This window comes from Neoarius graeffei, chromosome 15, assembly GCF_027579695.1.
Source record: "Neoarius graeffei isolate fNeoGra1 chromosome 15, fNeoGra1.pri, whole genome shotgun sequence".
Taxonomy (NCBI): domain Eukaryota; kingdom Metazoa; phylum Chordata; class Actinopteri; order Siluriformes; family Ariidae; genus Neoarius; species Neoarius graeffei.
The window spans coordinates 75,303,027-75,325,130 of record NC_083583.1 but is presented as its reverse complement, the minus strand read 5'-3'; the positions used below and the strand labels follow the sequence as shown (position 1 = coordinate 75,325,130).

Genomic DNA, 22,104 nt, shown 5'->3' with positions numbered 1-22,104 from the left:
TCTTAAAGAAGAAGTTACAGGTCTGTGAGAGCCAGAAATCTTGCTTGTTTGTAGGTGACCAAATACTTATTTTACTGAGGAATTTACCAATTAATTCATTAAAAATCCTACAATGTGATTTCCTGGATTCTTTCCCCCCATTCTGTCTCTCATAGTTGAAGTGTACCTATGATGAAAATTACAGGCCTCTCTCATCTTTTTAAGTGGGAGAACTTGCGCAATTGGTGGCTGACTAAATACTTTTTTGCCCCATTGTATTTAGTAGTACACTATTATAACATTATGCACAAATCTAAATATGTTTATAGAGCGCACTAGTATAGATCATAACACAGTATTATCCAGCTTTGTCTGTTGTCTGATACACTATGAAGGAGTGTTATTCAGATTATTTCACAGGAAGCAAAAACAAGCTAATACTAGTGTTGATGTTGACCTGCAGGTCTCTACATTACTGTGTGGTTTTTAAGGTTATAAAATTACTTCCAGTCAAGTGTAAGTGTGTGTGTGTGTGTGTGTGTGTGTGTGTGAGTGAGTGAGTGAGTGAGTGAGTGAGAGAGTTTAATGGTTTCTATGGTCAGCAGGTGTGCCCCAAGTGCATCATTTTAATAATCAGCCATTATCACAGAGTAACGTGATACCTGATCACTCTGTCAAAGAAAGAACACTACATTACATTATCTCTTATTAGATATTAAAGCTCCTGTCAACTTATATTTATCATTAGATTCTTACTCATCACTGAGGTATCATTCCTATGGGAAACATTTCATGTGACTTCAGAAGCCAAGGTCACGGAGATGTGGAACATTAAAGCAGATACGCAGAACCTTTATTTTTAAATACATTTCTGAGTGGATAGTATCTCCATCCTTGACTCTTGTATGCTGCATAAATAGGAATTTTAAAAATATACGTATATATTTTTGAGAGTTAAAATCGACCGCAAAGTTGTGATTGGAGCCGCCCCGCTGAGCCAGCCAGCCCTGAGTGCGTGACGTCACTGCGGGAACCGGTTTTAAGGCCGAGGCCTTTTACAGCTATAGACCAAAGTCATATAAATAATTTCTGGTGAAAAGTAAGAAATAGCGTTACCGACTTGCTCAACTAAGACTGATTTGACTTCACTGATTGTGGGTTGACTTTCATTAAAACAGGATAGGTGTCATAACTTATGCAACATACATGTACATGCATGCATTTTCACTGATAAAACGTAAAAGGCTCATTAAATAATCAGATGAACTGAGACAATCACATTCTGAAGCAAATTAAATAATCTTATACCGCTAACTTAAACACACAATACAAGTTACATGCATTAATCTAAATGCAGGTAAACAAGTGTTGTTGTTTTGTATCCAAATGAGAGTCGCATCTTACCCGTCTGTGTTCTCGCTTCTTGAAGGCCGATCTTGTGGCCGATTGTTTTGAAACAATCTGACTTTCAGTTGTTCGTTCAGTTCTCCATTCATTTGCTTCATCCACATAAGGGCGACATATTGCTGCTGAGGTGAGCATATCCAGCGAAGAAATCAGACAGCTGGTCAGCTCATTCTCCATTTTCTCCATACTGAGTACTCCACCATTACTGCTCGGCTCAAGCAATTACTAAAACCTGGGATGGGACAGGTTGTCACCAGTTTTAGCAACAACTGCAGGGAGGTCACTGCCCGAGCGATATGTCTCACGTTCCGTCCCGGGGTTTAGCAACAACCCTCGGCTCACATTCCAGGAGAACCGGTGCAACTGAACTTACTTTCCTTTTCTTGTAGTTTTCTTTTCCTTTAATTGTTGGTACTGCACCCTCTTTCAATCCAGGCTTATAGCCAACGCTCTTTAACAGATCAGAGGTCTCGTACGAGTCTTCAGTAAAATGTGCAGAGCAGAGGAGAGACCACTTCATAGGCGCCCAATGTGCCCGTGAACTTCTCGCAAAACACGTTCAAATCTTTGCAGTTTGAACATTCTTGGACCATGAATGCAACATAAATCCACCTTCTATCGTGTTGCTGCACCTGCCAGCAACACATCTACGTAGCATGGCGATAAATTAGCTCAAAATGGAGGATCGGTGTTTTAGTATAGCGGTAATGGTGATGAGAGACCGATAGACTTCCTGCTGTGATGTCACAGATGTCAAGATCATTCACTCAGACCGCTACCTATATAAATCACTTTAATCGTACAACCCCGATTCCAAAACAGTTGGGACAAAGTACAAATTGTAAATAAAAATGGAATGCAATAATTTACAAATCTCAAAAACTGATATTCTATTCACAATAGAACATAGACAACATGCCGAAAGTGAGACATTTTGAAATTTCATGACAGCAACACATCTCAAAAAAGTTGGGACAGGGGCAATAAGAGGCTGGAAAAGTTAAAGGTACAAAAAAGGAACAGCTGGAGGACCAAATTGCAACTCATTAGGTCAATTGGCAATAGGTCATTAACATGACTGGGTATAAAAAGAGCATCTTGGAGTGGCAGCGGCTCTCAGAAGTAAAGATGGGAAGAGGATCACCAATCCCCCTAATTCTGCGCCGACAAATAGTGGAGCAATATCAGAAAGGAGTTCGACAGTGTAAAATTGCAAAGAGTTTGAACATATCATCATCTACAGTGCATAATATCATCGAAAGATTCAGAGAATCTGGAAGAATCTCTGTGCGTAAGGGTCAAGGCCGGAAAACCATACTGGGTGCCCGTGATCTTCGGGCCCTTAGACGGCACTGCATCACATACAGGCATGCTTCTGTATTGGAAATCACAAAATGGGCTCAGGAATATTTCCAGAGAACATTATCTGTGAACACAATTCACCGTGCCATCTGCCGTTGCCAGCTAAAACGCTATAGTTCAAAGAAGAAGCCGTATCTAAACATGATCCAGAAGCGCAGACGTCTTCTCTGGGCCAAGGCTCATTTAAAATGGACTGTGGCAAAGTGGAAAACTGTTCTGTGGTCAGACGAATCAAAAATTGAAGTTCTTTATGGAAATCAGGGACGCCGTGTCATACGGACTAAAGAGGAGAAGGACGACCCAAGTCATCAGCACTCAGTTCAGAAGCCTGCATCTCTGATGGTATGGGGTTGCATTAGTGCGTGTGGCATGGGCAGCTTACACATCTGGAAAGACACCATCAATGCTGAAAGGTATATCCAGGTTCTAGAGCAACATATGCTCCCATCCAGACGACGTCTCTTTCAGGGAAGACCTTGCATTTTTCAACATGACAATGCCAAACCACATACTGCATCAATTACAGCATCATGGCTGCATAGAAGAAGGGTCCGGGTACTGAACTGGCCAGCCTGCAGTCCAGATCTTTCACCCATAGAAAACATTTGGCGCATCATAAAACAGAAGATACGACAAAAAAGACCTAAGACAGTTGAGCAACTAGAATCCTACATTAGACAAGAATGGGTTAACATTCCTATCCCTAAACTTGAGCAACTTGTCTCCTCAGTCCCCAGACGTTTACAGACTGTTGTAAAGAGAAAAGGGGATGTCTCACAGTGGGAAACATGGCCTTGTCCCAACTTTTTTGAGATGTGTTGTTGTCATGAAATTTAAAATCACCTAATTTTTCTCTTTAAATGATACATTTTCTCAGTTTAAACATTTGATATGTCATCTATGTTCTATTCTGAATAAAATATGGAATTTTGAAACTTCCACATCATTGCATTCTGTTTTTATTTACAATTTGTACTTTGTCCCAACTTTTTTGGAATCGGGGTTGTAAAACTCACTATATTAGATTTATTGTTAACGCTTAAAACTATTCCTGTGCCATTCTTGAGGTCTCAAGGCATTTATAAACAAAAAGTGAGGCCATGGCTCTGCGTATCTGCTTTAAAATGTTACTGGATTAGATTTCAGCTTTGTGTTAAGTTTTTGTTGTTGTCTATCCTTTGTTTCCTGTTATCTGTTTCCATTGGTTCTTTGCTGTTGGATATGATTTTTAGCTTTTTGTTATTATATTGTTCATATTAGGCCATAGAAGAAGTGAATTCAAAACTTTTTACATTTTCTTATTTCGTACTCTTTAGCACAACAACCATACACACTCGCCATAAAGATACCAAACTGCAAACTCAGTCATCGAGTTAACTTTCTAGTCTCTCCACATGCAGGTGTATGAGTAGGTTAGAGAATATTATCTCCGAGATATTAAAAAGTTTTATATTCAGCTCGGTGTCTGTTCTTAGTAATGCTGATCGTGAATATATATATATATATTTTTTTCCTCCTGTGGATTTTTTTTTTATTTATTGCAGAGCTATAATTTGGTGCGTGTGTGTGTGTGTGTGTGTGTGTTGGGGTCATGCTGTGCCACTCAGCCCCATCTCCAGTTAGTTGCCTGGCAACAGGCTCAGGATCTCTCTTAAAGGGACAAGGCGTGAATAGAAAGACGAAAGGGAGAGAAACTTGGACAGAGGGTGTTTTTGCAGCCAGCAGCTTTAGAGCCATGTTTCCACCTATAGCTGGAGATGAAATGTTCTGTACGAAGCAGTAACTAAATAAAATGGAAATGAGAAGGAGGAAATAACGGGGAGCGCCAGAGAGAGGTCTACACACAGCTCTGTTTATTCCCATCTTTATCATTTTAACCACAAAGAATTTATAATGTACTGAAATCTTGAAAAGGAACAAAAAAGGTGTTTTTTGAGTTAAAACAGTAGTAATAATCATTCTGATGTCATTCATTTCCGTAACACATACACTGTGGCCATAAGTAAGTGCACCCCTGACTGTCGCACTCGTGTGGTTCTTCCTCAAACTGTTCCCATGAAGTCTGAAGCGCACACTTGTATAGAATGCCTGTCTGTTTTATTGTAGCTTTACAGTTTTCCTTCATTGGACTTAAGGAACCCAAGCCTGTTCCAGCATGACGATGTTCCAGGGCACAAAGTGAGCTCCGGTGTGTGAAGGTTGGAGTGGAAGAACTGGAGTCTCCTGCACTGAGCCCTGACTGAACTCAACCCCACTGAACATCTTTGGGATGAACTGGAGCTTCTTCAACATCCCAACATCGGAGTCTGATCTCATTAATGCTCTCGTAGCTGAACCGAATGAACACACATCCCTGCAGCCACGCCCCAAAATCTAGTGGAAAGCCTGCTCAGAAGAGAAGAGTAGAGCTGCTTATAAGAGGAAAGGGGGAATAAATCTGTTATGAGATATTCAACCAGGACATACGAGTGACGTGATGGTCAGGTGTCCGTATACTTTTGGTCAGATAGTGTGGTACAGATTCAGCCAGAAGGTGGGCCACTTGTTTGCTTTAAAACCAATGCAGTGACCTTTTCATAATGACAGTTCAGTACAATTGGTAGAAATGCATTTATTCATGTCAATAATGAATGTCGGCATGACACATTTCACACAGAATTAACATGATAATAAACCTTGAAGTGTTTTAGAGGCTCAGCACACGTCAGTAGTCAATCACTGCTCTCTCACACACACACACACACACACACACACACCTCCTGTGTCTTACTAATGTGTGATTTTCTATAATTACTCCCACTGTCTCTCTGCCTGATTAAGTTGCCTCTCTCTCCTCCTCCAATCACTTCAGGGTCATATGGTGCGGCCATCCAGTAGTGTTGCTCGGAAGGTGGAGCCAGGCGCAGTGGGGCATGTCTGCTCAGAGACGCTTCCCTTGGAGATGATCAACGGAGCAGAGGGAACACACACTGGTGACACACACACCACGAGCACACGCTCCAAGGATACGTACACCATGGACACATACCGACCCAAACGGCCCACCACGCTCAACCTGTTCCCACAGGTGCCCCGCACACAGGTACAGCGACAGAGCGTCAGAGCCTGAGAACGTGTGTGTGTGTGTGTGTGTGTGTGTGTGTAGGAATGTTTTTGTATTGTATGATATATATATATATATATATATATATATATATATATATAATGTGTGTATATAAAGTCTGTTTTTAACCACATAGCTTGTGTGTGAGTGAGTGAGTTATAGTCTGCTCTAGATGGTGATGGAGGAGATTGCACTCCTTGGAACTGTAGTGTGACATCACACACACACACACACACACACACACACAATGGGGTCTGTTGTTTGCAGTAGATGCAGGTTATTATTGTCTTTGTCCTGTTTGAATTGAACAGACTCTATGAAGAATTTAGATGATATTGGTGTGTGTGTGTGTGTGTGTGTGTGTGTGTGTAATAGTCATCCTGGCTGATGTAATGCCGTTATTTTGGTAATTTGTTAGGCCATGAAGCATATTTTACCAATTGTTCTTGTGGTTGAGGGTTGTGAACCAGAGGCAGGTGGATGTCTGCATTAATCTTGTCTTTTTAATTAAAAATGCAATTCAGCAGACAAAATCATAATCAAAATGAAAGCGGGGTCAGTGGGTCAGGCATACAGAGCATCGAAGGATCATACCAAAGAACAAAAGCAAGAGTCATAGTGGTAACAATACGCACAGGAGAAGTGAACAGGATTAAATGAGGATTCAACAGGAAGTAGGTGCAGTCAGGAATCAAGTGTGTGGGATGTGTAATGTCTGGGCTGGATTTGTGTGCTGGATGTGACACGTGCTGCCCTAAAAATAATAAAAATAAATAAAACCGATCTGTGTCATGCATGAGGAAGTGAACTGGATGTAGGTCTCGGGCTCCTGCATCACACTGTGTAGTGCATCAGCCAGCTAACCGAGAGAGATCAGCTAACACAAGATATACACATGTTTATAGTGTCTTGCAAAAGTATTCATCCGCATTACAAGCTGCAGTTAAAATGGATTTTTGGAGGGTTGGCACCATTTTAATTACACAACATGCCTGCAACTTTAAAGGTGCAAATTGTTGTTTTATTGTGACACAAACAATAATTAAGATGAAAAAACAGAAATCTGGAGTGTGCATAAGTATTCACCCCCTTTCGTATGAAACCCCTAAATAAGAGCTGCTCCAACCAATTCACTTCATAAGTCACATAATTAGTTGATTAAGATCCACCTGAGTGCAATCAGTGTCACATGATCTGTCACATGATGTCTGTATAAATCAACCTGTTCTGGAAGGACCCTGACTCTGCAACACGACTAAGCAAGCAACATGAAAACCAAGGAGCCTCCAAACAGGTCAGAGACAAAGTTGTGGAGAAGTATAGATCAGGGTTGGGTTATAAAAAATATCCCAAACTTTGAATTTCCCACGGAGCTCCATTAAATCCATTATAGCAAAATGGAAAGAATATGGCACCACTACAAACCTGACAAGAGAAGGCCCCGCCCACCAAAACTCACAGACCGGGCAAGGAGGGCATTAATCAGAGATGCAACAAAGACACCAAAGATAACACTGAAGGAGCTGCAAAGATCCACAGCGGAGATGGGAGTATCTGTCCATAGGACCACTTTAAGCCATACACTCCACAAAGTAGGTGGGGCTTTATGGAAGAGTGGCCAGAAAAAAGTAATTGCTGAAGAAAACACATTTGGAGTTTGCCCAACAGCATGTGGCAGACTCCCCAAACACATGGAAGAAGATTCTCTGGTCAGGTGAGACTAAAACTGATCTTTTTGGCCATCATGGGAAACGCCATGTGTAGCACAAACCCAACACCCTGAGAACACCATTCCTACAGTGAAGCATGGTGGTGGCAGCATCATGCTGTGGGGATGTTTTTCATCTGCAGGGACAGGAAAGCCGGTCAGGACTGAAGGAAAGATGGATGGCACTAAATACAGGGCAATTCTGGAGGAAAACCTGTTGGAGTCAGCCAGAGGTTTGAGACTGGGATGAAGGTTCATGTTCCAGCAGGACAATGACCCTAAACATACTGCTAAAGCTACACTGGAGTGGTTTAAAGGGAAACATTTAAATGTCTTGGAATGACCTAATCAAAGCCCAGACCTCAATCCAATTGAGAATCTGTGGCATAACTTGAAGATTGCTGTACACCAACGCAACCCATCTAACTTGAACGAGTTGGAGCAGTTTTGCCTTGAGGAATGGGCAGAAATCCCAGTGGCTAGATGTGCTAAGCTCATAGAGACATACCCCAAGAGACTTGCAGCTATAATTGCAGCAAAAGGTGGCTCTACGTACTTTTGACTTTGGGGGGGGTGAATGCACACTCCAGATTTCTGTTTTTCATCTAAATTATTGTTTGTGTCACAATAAAACAACAATGTGCACCTTTAAAGTGGTCGGCATGTTGTGTAAATCAAATGGTGCCAATCCCCCAAAAATCCATTTTAATTCCAGCTTGTAATGCAACAAAACAGGACAAACACCAAGGGGGGGGGAATACTTTTGCAAGACATTGTATTTTGGAATATGCCGCTGGTATGAGATGTTTATAAAAGCTTTATTAATGAAGGCATCAGAAGTGTATAGTGTAGTGCTGTGATAATACACCTAGTCTGTGTTTTTGACACTTTAAAGCTATAGAGAACACCTGTATGGGCATGTGGAAGGGGTGGTGACAGGGGCACCCCTATTTACTGGTTAAAGGCTGTAATCTAATTGCCATCAGTAAAGCCTAAAGCTGTGCTTTGAGACAGTTTACACGATGTACATACTCACTCAGAAGAGTCGCTAGAAGTAGCTGGTCAGAAGGTGTTGGAAAAGTTACACACACGTTACATGTCACATAGCTTGATTTTATGTTATGTGACGTTCTTTGAGGAATCTCATAACCATCTCCATGTCAGGATTTTTGTTGATCTGAAATATCAGGGGTGTAGTGGTTAGCGCTGTCGCCTCACAGCAAGAAGGTCCTGGGTTCGAGCCCCGTGGCCGGCGAGGGCCTTTCTGTGTGGAGTTTGCATGTTCTCCCCGTGTCCGCGTGGGTTTCCTCCGGGTGCTCCGGTTTCCCCCACAGTCCAAAGACATGCAGGTTAGGTTAACTGGTGATTCTAAATTGACCGTAGGTGTGAATGTGAGTGTGAATGGTTGTCTGTGTCTATGTGTCAGCCCTGTGATGACCTGGTGACTTGTCCAGGGTGTACCCCACCTTTCGCCCGTAGTCAGCTGGGATAGGCTCCAGCTTGCCTGCGACCCTGTAGAACAGGATAATGCGGCTAGAGATAATAATGAGAATGAAATATCAGGGTGATTGAGCTCCAGATCACCACATGTACTTGCCAGTGTGGTGGTCTGCGCTTGTGACACATGAGTGAGGATGATCATAATGGCTTAAATGCGTGTTTAATGGTTCATTAGTCTGGAGCACTGTGGATTGAATAAATTTTCTCCCGGATCTAAATCTGAAACTCAGATGCTTAATATGGCTGTGTGTAGTGTTGTAGTCGAGTCACTAAACTTCGAGTCTGAGTCCAGTCTTGAGTCCCCTGTGTTCAGGTCCAAGTCATTAAAAAAAATTGAGTTGAGTCCACTATTGATCCGAGTCACATCCAAGAACAAGACTCCAACTGCACCATGTGACGGTGTCTGTTTCAGCGCCATTATCATGAGTTTGATCCTGAACATGGTGTATGAACAGGTGACTGTGCTTCTCTTTATCAGGGAGTGTGAAGTATTCTGTCAGAGGTGGTTGGGAGACGGATGGAAGTGCAGAAGGTGTGTTTATTAATACAAGTGAAGACGGTAAACAATCCAGAATGGCAGGCAAAATCGTAAAACAGGCGATGGAGGCCCAAACAGGCTATTGTAGACTCGGCAGGATCAAAGACGAGAAACAGGAAATCAGGGATCAGGAACCCAAACAAGGAAATGAGGCTTGGTAACGTGTTAGCAACGCAGCTCAATACTTCGCAAAGTAAGAATGTTTTCACAGTTGTTATAAATGTGCGCTGATTGCGCCTTAATCCTGTGCAGGTGTGAGTCATTTATGGCGCGCGTGCGAGAGTCCACTTGGCGCATGCGCTGTCCGGAGCGCGCCCAAGAGTCAGTCTGATGTACGTGCCAAGGCACGCAGGTGTGACACTCTTACATGAAATGAGTACAAAAATTAATGTAGATATAAATATCATATATCAAATTATTAAGGCAGGTTACAAAAAATAAAGAAAAAATCCGAGTCCTCGTCTCCAATTTACGAGTCCGAATGCAGTTAATCCATGAGTCCGAGTCATCAGTGCGCAAGTCCAAGTCAAGTCACGAGTCCTTAAAATTAGGGCACGGGTCAGACTTGAGTCCAAGTCCTGGACTTGAGTACTACAAGCCTGGCTCTGTGTGTGTGTTTATAATTGGATCTACTCTATCCTCTAATCTGGGTTAAAGATCAGTTAAGAATAACTCTCAGTATGTGGTGTTAAGCCTCGGTGTTTGCCTGTACCTTATATTTTGTGATGCACAGATACTGATTCATGTAAATGTGTACATTTTAGCAATACCTTCATCAACAATATTTTTCCATTACATATTAAAAACTGCTCATTGAAAGTGTGACAGAATTTGCCACATGCACTGATTATGAATGATTTCGTAATCGATAGATAAAATTGGCATGACATCACAGCAGCGTAGACGTTACTTCTGCGTGGATAATGCTGGGAGCGCTGTGTAGGTACAACAGTGATTTTTATTTATATATATTTAATGAAAACATCACAAGATTATATATCACAAAACTGAAATATTCATCATCTGCTTCTGACATCCACAGCTTGAGAAACAAGAATGGAGGTTTTCCAGACCACTTATGGACAATGTCCCATCATTTAAAAATAGAACTGAATTCAATTGACTGTGAAGGCGAAAGCGTATCACATCATTTTCATACTCCTCACTCAGACCACTCAGTAGGGCCTCATACCCTGTGGATGAGGGCGGGGTCGTCCTGAAAGAGACCACACCTCACTGAAGTTATTCAGAATAACGTCTTTTCTCCATGGTGACATGTATAATATATTTCAAAATGTTACTTATTGCACATTATTCTTTTAATACAGTGTCTTGCAAAAGTATTCCCCCCCCCCCCCCCCCCCCCGGTGTTTGTCCTGTTTTGTTGCATTACAAGCTGGAATTAAAATGGATTTTTGGGGGTTAGCACCATTTGATTTACACAACATGCTGACCACTTCGAAGGTGCACTTTTTATTTATTTATTTATTTTTATTGTGAGACAAGATGAAAAAACAGAAATCTGGAGTGTGCACAAGTATCCCCCCCCCCCCCCCCCAAAAAAAAAGTCAATACTTTGTAGAGCCACCTTTTGCTGCAATCACAGCTGCAAGTCTCTTGGGGTGTGTCTCTATTGGCTTAACACATCTAGCCACTGGGATTTCTGCCCATTCCTCAAGGCAAAACTGCTCCAACTCCTTCAAGTTAGATGGTTTGCGTTGGTGTACAGCAATCTTCAAGTTATGCCACAGATTCTCAATTGGATTGAGGTTTGGGCTTTGATTCGGCCATTCCAAGACATTTAAATGTTTCCCTTTAAACCACTCCAGTGTAGCTTTAGCAGTATGTTTAGGGTCATTGTCCTGCTGGAATGTGAACCTTCATCCCAGTCTCAAACCTCTGGCCGACTCAAACAGGTTTTCCTCCAGAACTGCCCTGTATTTAGTGCCATCCATCTTTCCTTCAGTCCTGACCAGCTTTCCTGTCTCTGCAGATGAAAAACATCCCCACAGCATAATGCTGCCACCACCATCCTTCACTGTAGGAATGGTGTTCTCAGGGTGTTGGGTTTGCACCACACATGGCGTTTCCCATGATGGCCAAAAACTTCAATGTTAGTCTCATCTAACCAGAGAATCATCTTCCATGTGTTTGGGGAGTCTGCCACATGCTGTTGGGAAAACTCCAAACGTGATTCCTTAAGCAATGACGTTTTTCTGGCCACTCTTCCATAAAGCCCCGCCCACTCTGTGGAGTGTACGGCTTAAAGTGTTATCTTTGGTGTCTTTGTTGCATCTCTGATTAATGCCCTCTTTGCCCGGTCTGTGAGTTTTGGTGGGTGGGGCCTTCTCTTGTCAGGTTTGTAGTGGTGCCATATTCTTTCCATTTTGCTATAATGGATTTAATGGAGCTCTGTGGGATATTCAAAGTTTGGGATATTTTTTATAACCCAACCCTGATCTATACTTCTCCACAACTTTGTCTCTGACCTGTTTGGAGGCTCCTTGGTTTTCATGTTGCTTGCTTAGTAGTGTTGCAGAGTCAGGGTCCTTCCAGAACAGGTTGATTTATACAGACATCATGTGACAGATCATGTGACACTTTGATTGCACACAGGTGGATCTTAATCAACTAATTATGTGACTTATGAAGTGAATTGGTTGGAGCAGCTCTTATTTAGGGGTTTCATACGAAAGGGGCTGAATACTTATGCACACTCCAGATTTCTGTTTTTTCATCTTAATTATTGTTTGTGTCACAATAAAACAACATTGTGCACCTTTAAAGTGGTCGGCATCTTGTGTAAATCAAATGGTGCTAACCCTCCAAAAATCCATTTTAATTCCAGCTTGTAATGCGACAAAACAGGACAAACACCAAGGGGGATGAATACTTTTGCAAGGCACTGTAAGTGTTAAAATGTGAAATATTGCTCATTTCCATGAAGGGTGCCAGTAATTCGGGAGGGCGCTGTACATGCTGCTGTATTTTATAAGAGTTTCCCATTGAACCACCACACCTCTGGAAATGTAGAACTCTGTAATTCTACAGATAGAAGAATGGGAGAGGTGTACACTTGGTTGAATTATTTTCTCACCCTCACAAGTTGCCTCACCACCTCATAGACACTGTTGCCATGGCGACATACCACTATTACGATCATCACTCTTCTTGACACCAGTGAGAGTGAGTCAGCTCAAGCCAAGGACATACATTAAATGCATTTGCAGATTGATCATTATGGCTGAGTTCTCCAGTTTCCTCTCCCCTCCCAGAAACGCACCCTGTGATGTGCCATGCGATGTGCTCCATCATGACGCACTGCATTATTTACAGTGGTGCTTGAAAGTTTGTGAACCCTTTAGAATTTTCTATATTTCTGAATAAATATGGCCTAAAACATCATCAGATTTTCACACAAGTCCTAAAAGTAGATAAAGAGAACCCAGTTAAACAAATGAGACAAAAATATTGTACTTGGTCATTTATTTATTGAATGAAAATGATCCAATATTACATATCTGTGAGTGGCAAAAGTATATGAACCTTTGCTTTCAGTATCTGGTGTGACCCCCTTGTGCAGCAATAACTGCAACTAAACGTTTGTGGTAACTGTTGATCAGTCCTGCACACCGTCTTGGAGGAATTTTAGCCCGTTCCTCCGTACAGAACAGCTTCAACTCTGGAATGTTGGTGGGTTTCCTCACATGAACTGCTCGCTTCAGGTCCTTCCACAACATTTCCATCGGATTAAGGTCAGGACTTTGACTTGGCCATTCCAAAACATTAACTTTATTCTTCTTTAACCATTCTTTGGTAGAATGACTTGTGTGCTTAGGGTCGTTGTCTTGCTGCATGACCCACCTTCTCTTGAGATTCAGTTCATGGACAGATGTCCTGACATTTTCCTTTAGAATTTGCTGGTATAATTCAGAATTCATTGTTCCATCAATGATGGCAAGCCGTCCTGGCCCAGATGCAGCAAAACAGGCCCAAACCATGATACTGCCACCACCATGTTTCACAGATGGGATAAGGTTCTTATGCTGGAATGCAGTGTTTTCCTTTCTCCAAACATAACGCTTCTCATTTAAACCAAAAAGTTCTATTTTGGTTTCATCCGTCCACAAAACATTTTTCCAGTAGCCTTCTGGCTTGTCCACATGATCTTTAGCAAACTGCAGACGAGCAGCAATGTTCTTTTTGGAGAGCAGTGGCTTTCTCCTTGCAACCCTGCCATGCACACCATTGTTGTTCAGTGTTCTCCTGATGGTGGACTCATGAACATTAACATTAGCCAATGTGAGAGAAGCCTTCAGTTGCTTAGAAGTTACCCTGGGGTCCTTTGCAACCTTGCCAACTATTACACGCCTTGCTCTTGGAGTGATCTTTGTTGGTCAACCACTCCTGGGGAGGGTAACAATGGTCTTGAATTTCCTCCATTTGTACACAATCTGTCTGACTGTGGATTGGTGGAGTCCAAACTCTTTAGAGATGGTTTTGTAACCTTTTCCAGCCTGATGAGCATCAACAACGCTTTTTCTGAGGTCCTCAGAAATCTCCTTTGTTCGTGCCATGATGCACTTCCACAAACATGTGTTGTGAAGATCAGACTTTGATAGATCCCTGTTCTTTAAATAAAACAGGGTGCCCACTCACACCTGATTGTCATCCCATTGATTGAAAACACCTGACTCTAATTTCACCTTCAAATTAACTGTTAATCCTAGAAGTTCACATACTTTTGCCACTCACAGATATATAATACTGGATTGTTTTCCTCAATAAATAAATTACCAAGTATAATATTTTTGTCTGATTTGTTTAACTGGGTTCTCTTTATCTACTTTTAGGACTTGTGTGAAAATCTGATGATGTTTTAGGTCATATTTATGCAGAAATATAGAAAATTCTATAGGGTTCACAAACTTTCAAGCACCACTGTACTTGTTTCACAGATGTTCCACAATGTTAACTGTAACTATAAACAGATAAAAAGTATGATGTGATTCTTTAATAAATAAACATATTTGCATTGGAAGAGTGCTGTGGTATAAGAGGAATAAAACACTTGGTAACAGCATCACACCGTCCTGACAATGGTAGGGTTGGAAGAAGAAAGCCACTGCTCTCCAAAAAGAACATTGCTGCACAAATACACTTTCATAAAGATCATGTGGAAAAGCCAGAAGGCTACTGGAAAAGTGTTTTGTGGACGGATGAAACCAAAATAGAACTTTTTGGTTTAAATGAGAACCGTTATGTTTGGAGAAAGGAAAACACTGCATTCCAGCATAAGAACCTTATCCCATCTGTGAAACATGGTGGTGGTAGTATCATGGTTTGGGCCTGTTTTGCTGCATCTGGGCCAGGACGGCTTGCCATCATTGATGTAACAACGAATTCTGAATTATACCAGCGAATTCTAAAGGAAAATGTCAGGACATCTGTCCATGAACTGAATCTCAAGAGAAGGTGGGTCATGCAGCAAGATAACGACCCTAAGCACACAAGTCATTCCAGCAAAGAATGGTTAAAGAAGAATAAAGTTAATGCTTTTTGGAATGGCCAAGTCAAAGTCCTGACCTTAATCTGACAGAAATGTGTGAGCAGTTCATGTGAGGAGAAACACCACCATCCCAGAGTTGAAGCTGTTCCGTACGGAGGACTGGAATAAAACTCCTCCAAGCTGATGTACGGGATTTGATCCACAGTTACTGCAAAAGTTTAGTTGCAGTTATTGTGGCACATGAGGGTCACGACAGATACTGAAAACAAGAGTTCACATATTTTTACCTTGGGAAAAGATCTCATTATCTCTAGCCGCTTTATCCTGTTCTACAGGGTCGCAGGCAAGCTGGAGCCTATCCCAGCTGACTACGGGTGAAAGGTGGGGTACACCCTGGACAAGTCGCCAGGTCATCACAGGGCTGACACATAGACACAGACAACCATTCACACTCACATTCACACCTACGCTCAATTTAGAGTCACCAGTTAACCTAACCTGCATGTCTTTGGACTGTGGGGGAAACCGGAGCACCCGGAGGAAACCCACGCGGACACGGGGAGAACATGCAAACTCCACACAGAAAGGCCCTCGCCGGCCATGGGGCTCGAACCCAGACCTTCTTGCTGTGAGGCAACAGCGCTAACCACTACACCACTGTGTTGCCCTTGGGAAAAGATATCGTAGATTTTTAAAAAATGTCTGTTAATAGATAATATCGCCAAATATCCGAAATCAGCTATGGTGTAAAAGCCATGTATGATATGTATATAATTTTTTGCTTGTTTGTTTGTTTGTTTGTTTGTTTTTTGTCGTCTTTATTTGAGGGTGTGTTCGGGGTATCTGTATTGGAGATTTTAGGGTGTTTCAGGGCATCAGGTTGTTTTTAAGGTGTTTCATTTTGAGAAGATGTTTTAGTGTGGCTGATGGGAAATTAAGACAGACGTGAAATGTGGAGGGCAGCATGATTCTGTGTGCCAAAGATGTCGACAATTGGCCCTCTGTTATGGGTGTAGAGGAAGAATGACAGAGAGGGGAATGTAAAGAGAGCAATGGTGTGTGTGTGTGTGTGTGTGTGAGAGAGAGAGACAGGAGACAAGTCCAGTCTCTAATGAATGCGCTACACGTTGCACAGGCGAGACAAAGGCTTCCTGCCCAACACACACGGGGGCTCCAGGGAGCTTTGGGGGGGGGGTTATGTAATAGGGACTAAAGATTTTAGAGACGAAAAATCCTGGTCGCTGTCAGAAAAATGCATTGAAGCTCTAAGTAATGCGATATTGTATGATTGTATTGGGCGTGTCATGCTCATTTAGCACTGAACCTTCAGGAACTTTTTTTTTTTTTCTGTTCTCATTTCCTTCTCTTCATACACACACCAATCAGGATTGTGCTCTTGCTCCATTTCCCCCTACTGATCCTCCCCTCTCTCTCTCTCTCTCTCTCTCTCTCTCTCTGACACATACGGTAGGACACACTGAACAACAACTCGTTTGGAAAGAAGTACAGCTGGCAGGAGAAAGTCTCTCACTCCACCTCACCGCAAAAAACAGGTGAGTTCTTCTGTCTGTCCATCATCATTGTGATCATGCTCATTACTGTCGAGCTACTGTTCACATACAGCTCCAGGTCATGTTCACTGTGGCCTGTGTAGCGAATTGGTGAAGTGTCTACGATGAACAGATGATGGTGAGGCGTCTGCAATGGTGTTTATGGGACCGAATGTTCGTTAAACCAGCTAGTAAACCTAAATCCATTAGACAACACGCATCACTGTGAATTTTGACAATGGATCGTATCGTATCACGTCACACTACATTTCTTCCTTTTCAGCTTGACACAATGCTTCACATACACGACCATTCAAAAGTTTGGGGTCACCCAGACAATTTTGTGTTTTCCATGAAAAGTCACACTTTTATTTCCCACCATAAGTTGTAAAATGAATAGAAAATATAGTCGAGACATTTTTCTGGCCATTTTGAGCATTTAATCGACCCCACAAATGTGATGCTCCAGAAACTCAATCTGCTCAAAGGAAGGTCAGTTTTATAGCTTCTCTAAAGAGCTAAACTGTTTTCAGCTGTGCTAACATGATTGTACAAGGGTTTTCTAATCATCCATTAGCCTTCTGAGGCAATGAGCAAACACATTGTACCATTAGAACACTGGAGTGAGAGTTGCTGGAAATGGGCCTCTATACACCTATGGAGATATTGCACCAAAAACCAGACATTTGCAGCTAGAATAGTCATTTACCACATTAGCAATGTATAGAGTGGATTTCTGATGAGTTTAAAGTGATCTGCATTGAAAAGAACAGTGCTTTTCTTTCAAAAATAAGGACATTTCAAAGTGACCCCAAACTTTTGAACGGTAGCGTACAGTACAGGTTTTACCTACATGCTATAAAACGTTAGCATTTTAATAAACCATCTACCTAAACTCAGTGAAACATCCTGAGAGACATGGTGTAAAGAATTATTAATTCTTGTGGTGTTGTATTGGGAGTGCCATGCTCATGAACTGAGCAAAATGGCCAGTTTTCATGTCCGGTAGGAAACATCAAGGTCGCTAAACAATTTTATTGGGTAATCTGAATCCTAGTAAGCTAGCTAACCTTTGGATAAATATTATGTAGTTGAAACCCAAAGTCAAGGTCGCTATCAAAATGGCTTACATCAAACACCTATATCAAGCCAGTGTGGGCAAAACGGACGCCTGAATGATGTCATATGCGGATCAGAATTGAGCTCGTAATCTGCTTTGGACTGTTTTGCGTCGCTTTATGGTGCTAGGGTTCTCAAGTGTAGGACGCCATGAATCAGTGAGCTGACGGGGATTACTGTGCAACTTTCATTCCACAAATTCTTTCTTTCCTTCCTGCTTCAGTGTCGTCCATCATCATGCAGTGTCGCACCACTCAGTGTAACGTTCACTGGAGAAAACGGACGTGTCAGAAACAGCACAAAACAATAAAATCCTGCACAATAGTTATTCTCTCGAGCAATTGCGTGACTGGTTCTCATGCAGACGGACTTAGTAAACAAGCGGAACAATGCTGATTCATCAGCCTGAGTTTAGCAGCTCATCATCTATTGGCCTGTATTGTCCATGAGACAAAAGGAAAAGAGAGGAAGTTAAGTAAACACTGATGCACAGACTCGCATAGGCATTTTCCACTGGGGACGGGAGACATGTTCCTTTTTTCTCTTGTTACTTGTTAAATATTTTTGCTTTGTGTAAAAGTACTTCTGACTTGAGCTTCAGCAAAACCACATACGATAACGTGCATCTTGAAAATATCATCAGAATATCATAAAATACTATCATAATTTAACCCTTTAGCCATATTGACCATGATGATGTGATTGTTGCTGTTTCATGTGTGTGCTTTTCAGGCGATCTGGCACCTCGTGAGCACATCTGCCTGAGCGACGAGGACAAAATCAAAACCGAAACGAAAGACTGTGGCACCTCAACAGACACGCCCACCAAACGGCCAGCCCCTCCCAGACAGGCTGCTCCATCTGTAGCCCCGCCCATTAAAGCTAGTGCCTGTGAGCAGTCAGGGCATCGTGACCGCATTCGATATCACACGGATGTGTGCGTAGAAGCTACTGAGGAGATTTACCTGACTCCTGATAGACCAGGCCGCATGTCAATCATCACTGACGGTGAGGCCCCGCCCCCTTATCATCCTCCACTTTACCAAAAGGCAAATGCAGCCATCATGGAGGAAGAAGAGGAAGAGCCTCCACCATCTTACGCATCCTGTGTGGCAGCCTCTGCATCACTTGATCTCAGGAGTAGGAGAAGAAGAAACAGCCGAGGAAGTGCAGAACTCAGGAGAAGAGGAAGGAAAGAAGAAGAAGTGGAGGAAGAAGACGAACAGGAAACTAGGATTTCTTCAAATGGACTCTCATACGATTCGGTTAAATACACGCTTGTGGTGGATGAAGATGCGCAGCTGGAGCTTGTGAGCCTGAAGGAGTGCTTTCACAGTTACAGCGATGACAGCGACTCAGCCACGGTCTACGATAACTGCGTTTCCTCACCATATGGTGAGGAATTCGAGGACGAGGAAGTGGATCTAGATGAAGTGCATGGTGCCAGAGGGGCAAGAATGGGCGGAGCCAGGAGGGAAGCCACTGCTTGCTTATCGGAAGATTCCACACCTGAGGCAGATATCCCATTTTCAAGAAAGTTCCTCAACGTCTTTTTGAATGGACGATCACGCTCTTCCAGTAAGTGCTATTGTTTTGTGTAGGGATGCTGGTCTAGCGTAACGGTCAGATACTATTCACAATTAGTTGTACTCTTACTCCTATAAAAAATGCTCCGATACCAATATGCAAGTACCACATCATTCTGCGTCCTGTAAGTCTAGTGTTTCTACGTTTGCTGCTAATGAACGGATGTCAAGAGGTCAAGTCCGTTTATTTGTATAGCACTTTTAACAACAGACATTGTCGCAAAACAGCTTGACAGAAAAATAAAGACTTTAAAACTATGAACTAATTTTATCCCGAATAAATTTATTTATCCATCATGAGCAAGCCTGAGGTGACAATGGTGAGGAAAAACTCCCTCAAATGACATGAGAAAGAAACCTCGAAAGGAACCAGACTCTAAAGGGAACCCATCCTCATCTGGGTGATAACAGATAGCGTGATTTATAAATAACTTGCTTCTGTAACCGTGTCCTACAGAGTCACAATGTATGACTGTGTAACCAGGAAATTTTTTTCTAGTTTTAGCATGAAGTCTATTCTGTTGAAGTTATAAACTGTTCATTGATGGAGACTTGAGTGTAAAACTGTTCATGACAACTGCAGTCCTAAAGTTATCATGGTGATTGTAGTCCTAAACCATCATAGCAAAACTGTAAGCGTCCAGAGCATCTTCCAAGTGTGTCTTTCGACTGTCCATATGGGGCCGTCCTCCACAGGAGCGACGTGATGAGACTCCAGCCAAACATAGGGCATCAGGATGGATCAGGCAGGTCCGAGGAGCAGAAGAAGTCAGAATCACTGGTGTCTCAGGATTGATGTGTAACTCAACAGAGAGGTACAGATGGGGAGAGAGAGAGAAAGAAAACACAGGTTGTTCGGTATGCCCAGTGTCCCCTAATGGTTAGGAACAGTATACATTTTGCACTGAGTACAAGCAGGGACTCCGGCAAAACTAACTATGACAGCATAACTAAAAGGGGAGAGCCAGAAGGTAACACAGACATGACACCCAGGACATAAAGCAGCAGCCACTACACTGTCAACAAACTCGAGTGAGTGGGGGGCTGACAGCATCCATACATCCCAGTTTACCAAAACACACTGTCTGAGGACCCTCCAGATCTACACCTTTACCTCATAAACAGTATTAACAAAAGGCTTGACTAAACAGATGTTTTCAGCTGAGACTTAAACGCGGAGACTGCGTCTGAGTCCCGAACACTACTTGGAAGGCTTTTCCATAACTGTGGGGACTCCGCCCCCTGATGTAGCCTTCACCTTTTGATCCAAGTAGGCGTGGTGGGTCATAAAGGACCAGATGTTCGCTCAGGTACTGAAGCAAAAGACCATTCACTGCTTTACAGATCAATAGTAGTATTTTATAATCAGTGAGAAATTTGATTACAGAAAAAGTGACAGTGATCTGAATGTATTTCACTATTAATAATGGCAATCAAGGTCTGCTCTGAAACTTGCAAGAGGAAGTACTGTAGCATCTTCCTACAAGTAACCTGACAAACCACTGTTTAAGTAGTACCTTTAATAGATCATTTAGAGCTGTACTAGTGAGCATGGTGATTAAAATGCCATGAATTATGCACACACAAATGTATTTCTGAGTGTCAAGTGGTGAAGCGAGCATTCAGAGAAACTGTTAAACCAACTGTAAAACCAATGCATGGAGAAACCAACTAAATAAAATGTTCCATGCTTAATATTATGTAGGTTATTCATTTCTGTATTAGTTTTGAAGAAAAAAAAGTTTACTCGTACTTGGTCTAATAAAGTGGTATTGATGCATCCCTAATTTTGGGGATTACGCTAATCATCGTAAGCAAAGGTCTGACATCCTAAATACTTGTTTAATGGATTTATTTACTTTGTCCATTATCAGAATCTGTTTGCCATGTTACAAATACGTTAGTTAAGTCATATACAACCCCGATTCCAAAAAAGTTGGGACAGGGACAATAAGAGGCTGGAAAAGTTAAAGGTACAAAAAAGGAACAGCTGGAGGACCAAATTGCAACTCATTAGGTCAATTGGCAATAGGTCATTAACATGACTGGGTATAAAAAGAGCATCTTGGAGTGGCAGCGGCTCTCAGAAGTAAAGATGGGAAGAGGATCACCAATCCCCCTAATTCTGCGCCGACAAATAGTGGAGCAATATCAGAAAGGAGTTCGACAGTGTAAAATTGCAAAGAGTTTGAACATATCATCATCTACAGTGCATAATATCATCAAAAGATTCAGAGAATCTGGAAGAATCTCTGTGCGTAAGGGTCAAGGCCGGAAAACCATACTGGGTGCCCGTGATCTTCGGGCCCTTAGACGGCACTGCATCACATACAGGCATGCTTCTGTATTGGAAATCACAAAATGGGCTCAGGAATATTTCCAGAGAACATTATCTGTGAACACAATTCACCGTGCCATCCGCCGTCGCCAGCTAAAACTCTATAGTTCAAAGAAGAAGCCGTATCTAAACATGATCCAGAAGCGCAGACGTCTTCTCTGGGCCAAGGCTCATTTAAAATGGACTGTGGCAAAGTGGAAAACTGTTCTGTGGTCAGACGAATCAAAATTTGAAGTTCTTTATGGAAATCAGGGACGCCGTGTCATTTGGACTAAAGAGGAGAAGGACGACCCAAGTTATCATCAGCGCTCAGTTCAGAAGCCTGCATCTCTGATGGTATGGGGTTGAATTAATGCGTGTGGCATGGGCAGCTTACACATCTGGAAAGACACCATCAATGCTGAA

The 22,104-nt window shown here is 42.3% G+C and overlaps 1 protein-coding gene across 1 annotated transcript in view; it reads left to right on the top strand.

Annotated features, from left to right (window-relative positions):
• mapk8ip1b (mitogen-activated protein kinase 8 interacting protein 1b) overlaps nt 1–22,104 on the top strand; it is a 71,314-nt gene that overhangs the window by 35,557 nt on the left and 13,653 nt on the right. Inside the window, exons 4-6 of the mRNA XM_060940705.1 lie at nt 5,600–5,830; nt 16,578–16,659; nt 18,508–19,353. Of these exons, the coding sequence (XP_060796688.1) occupies nt 5,600–5,830; nt 16,578–16,659; nt 18,508–19,353 (1,159 nt within the window). The remainder of the gene's footprint in view (nt 1–5,599; nt 5,831–16,577; nt 16,660–18,507; nt 19,354–22,104) is intronic.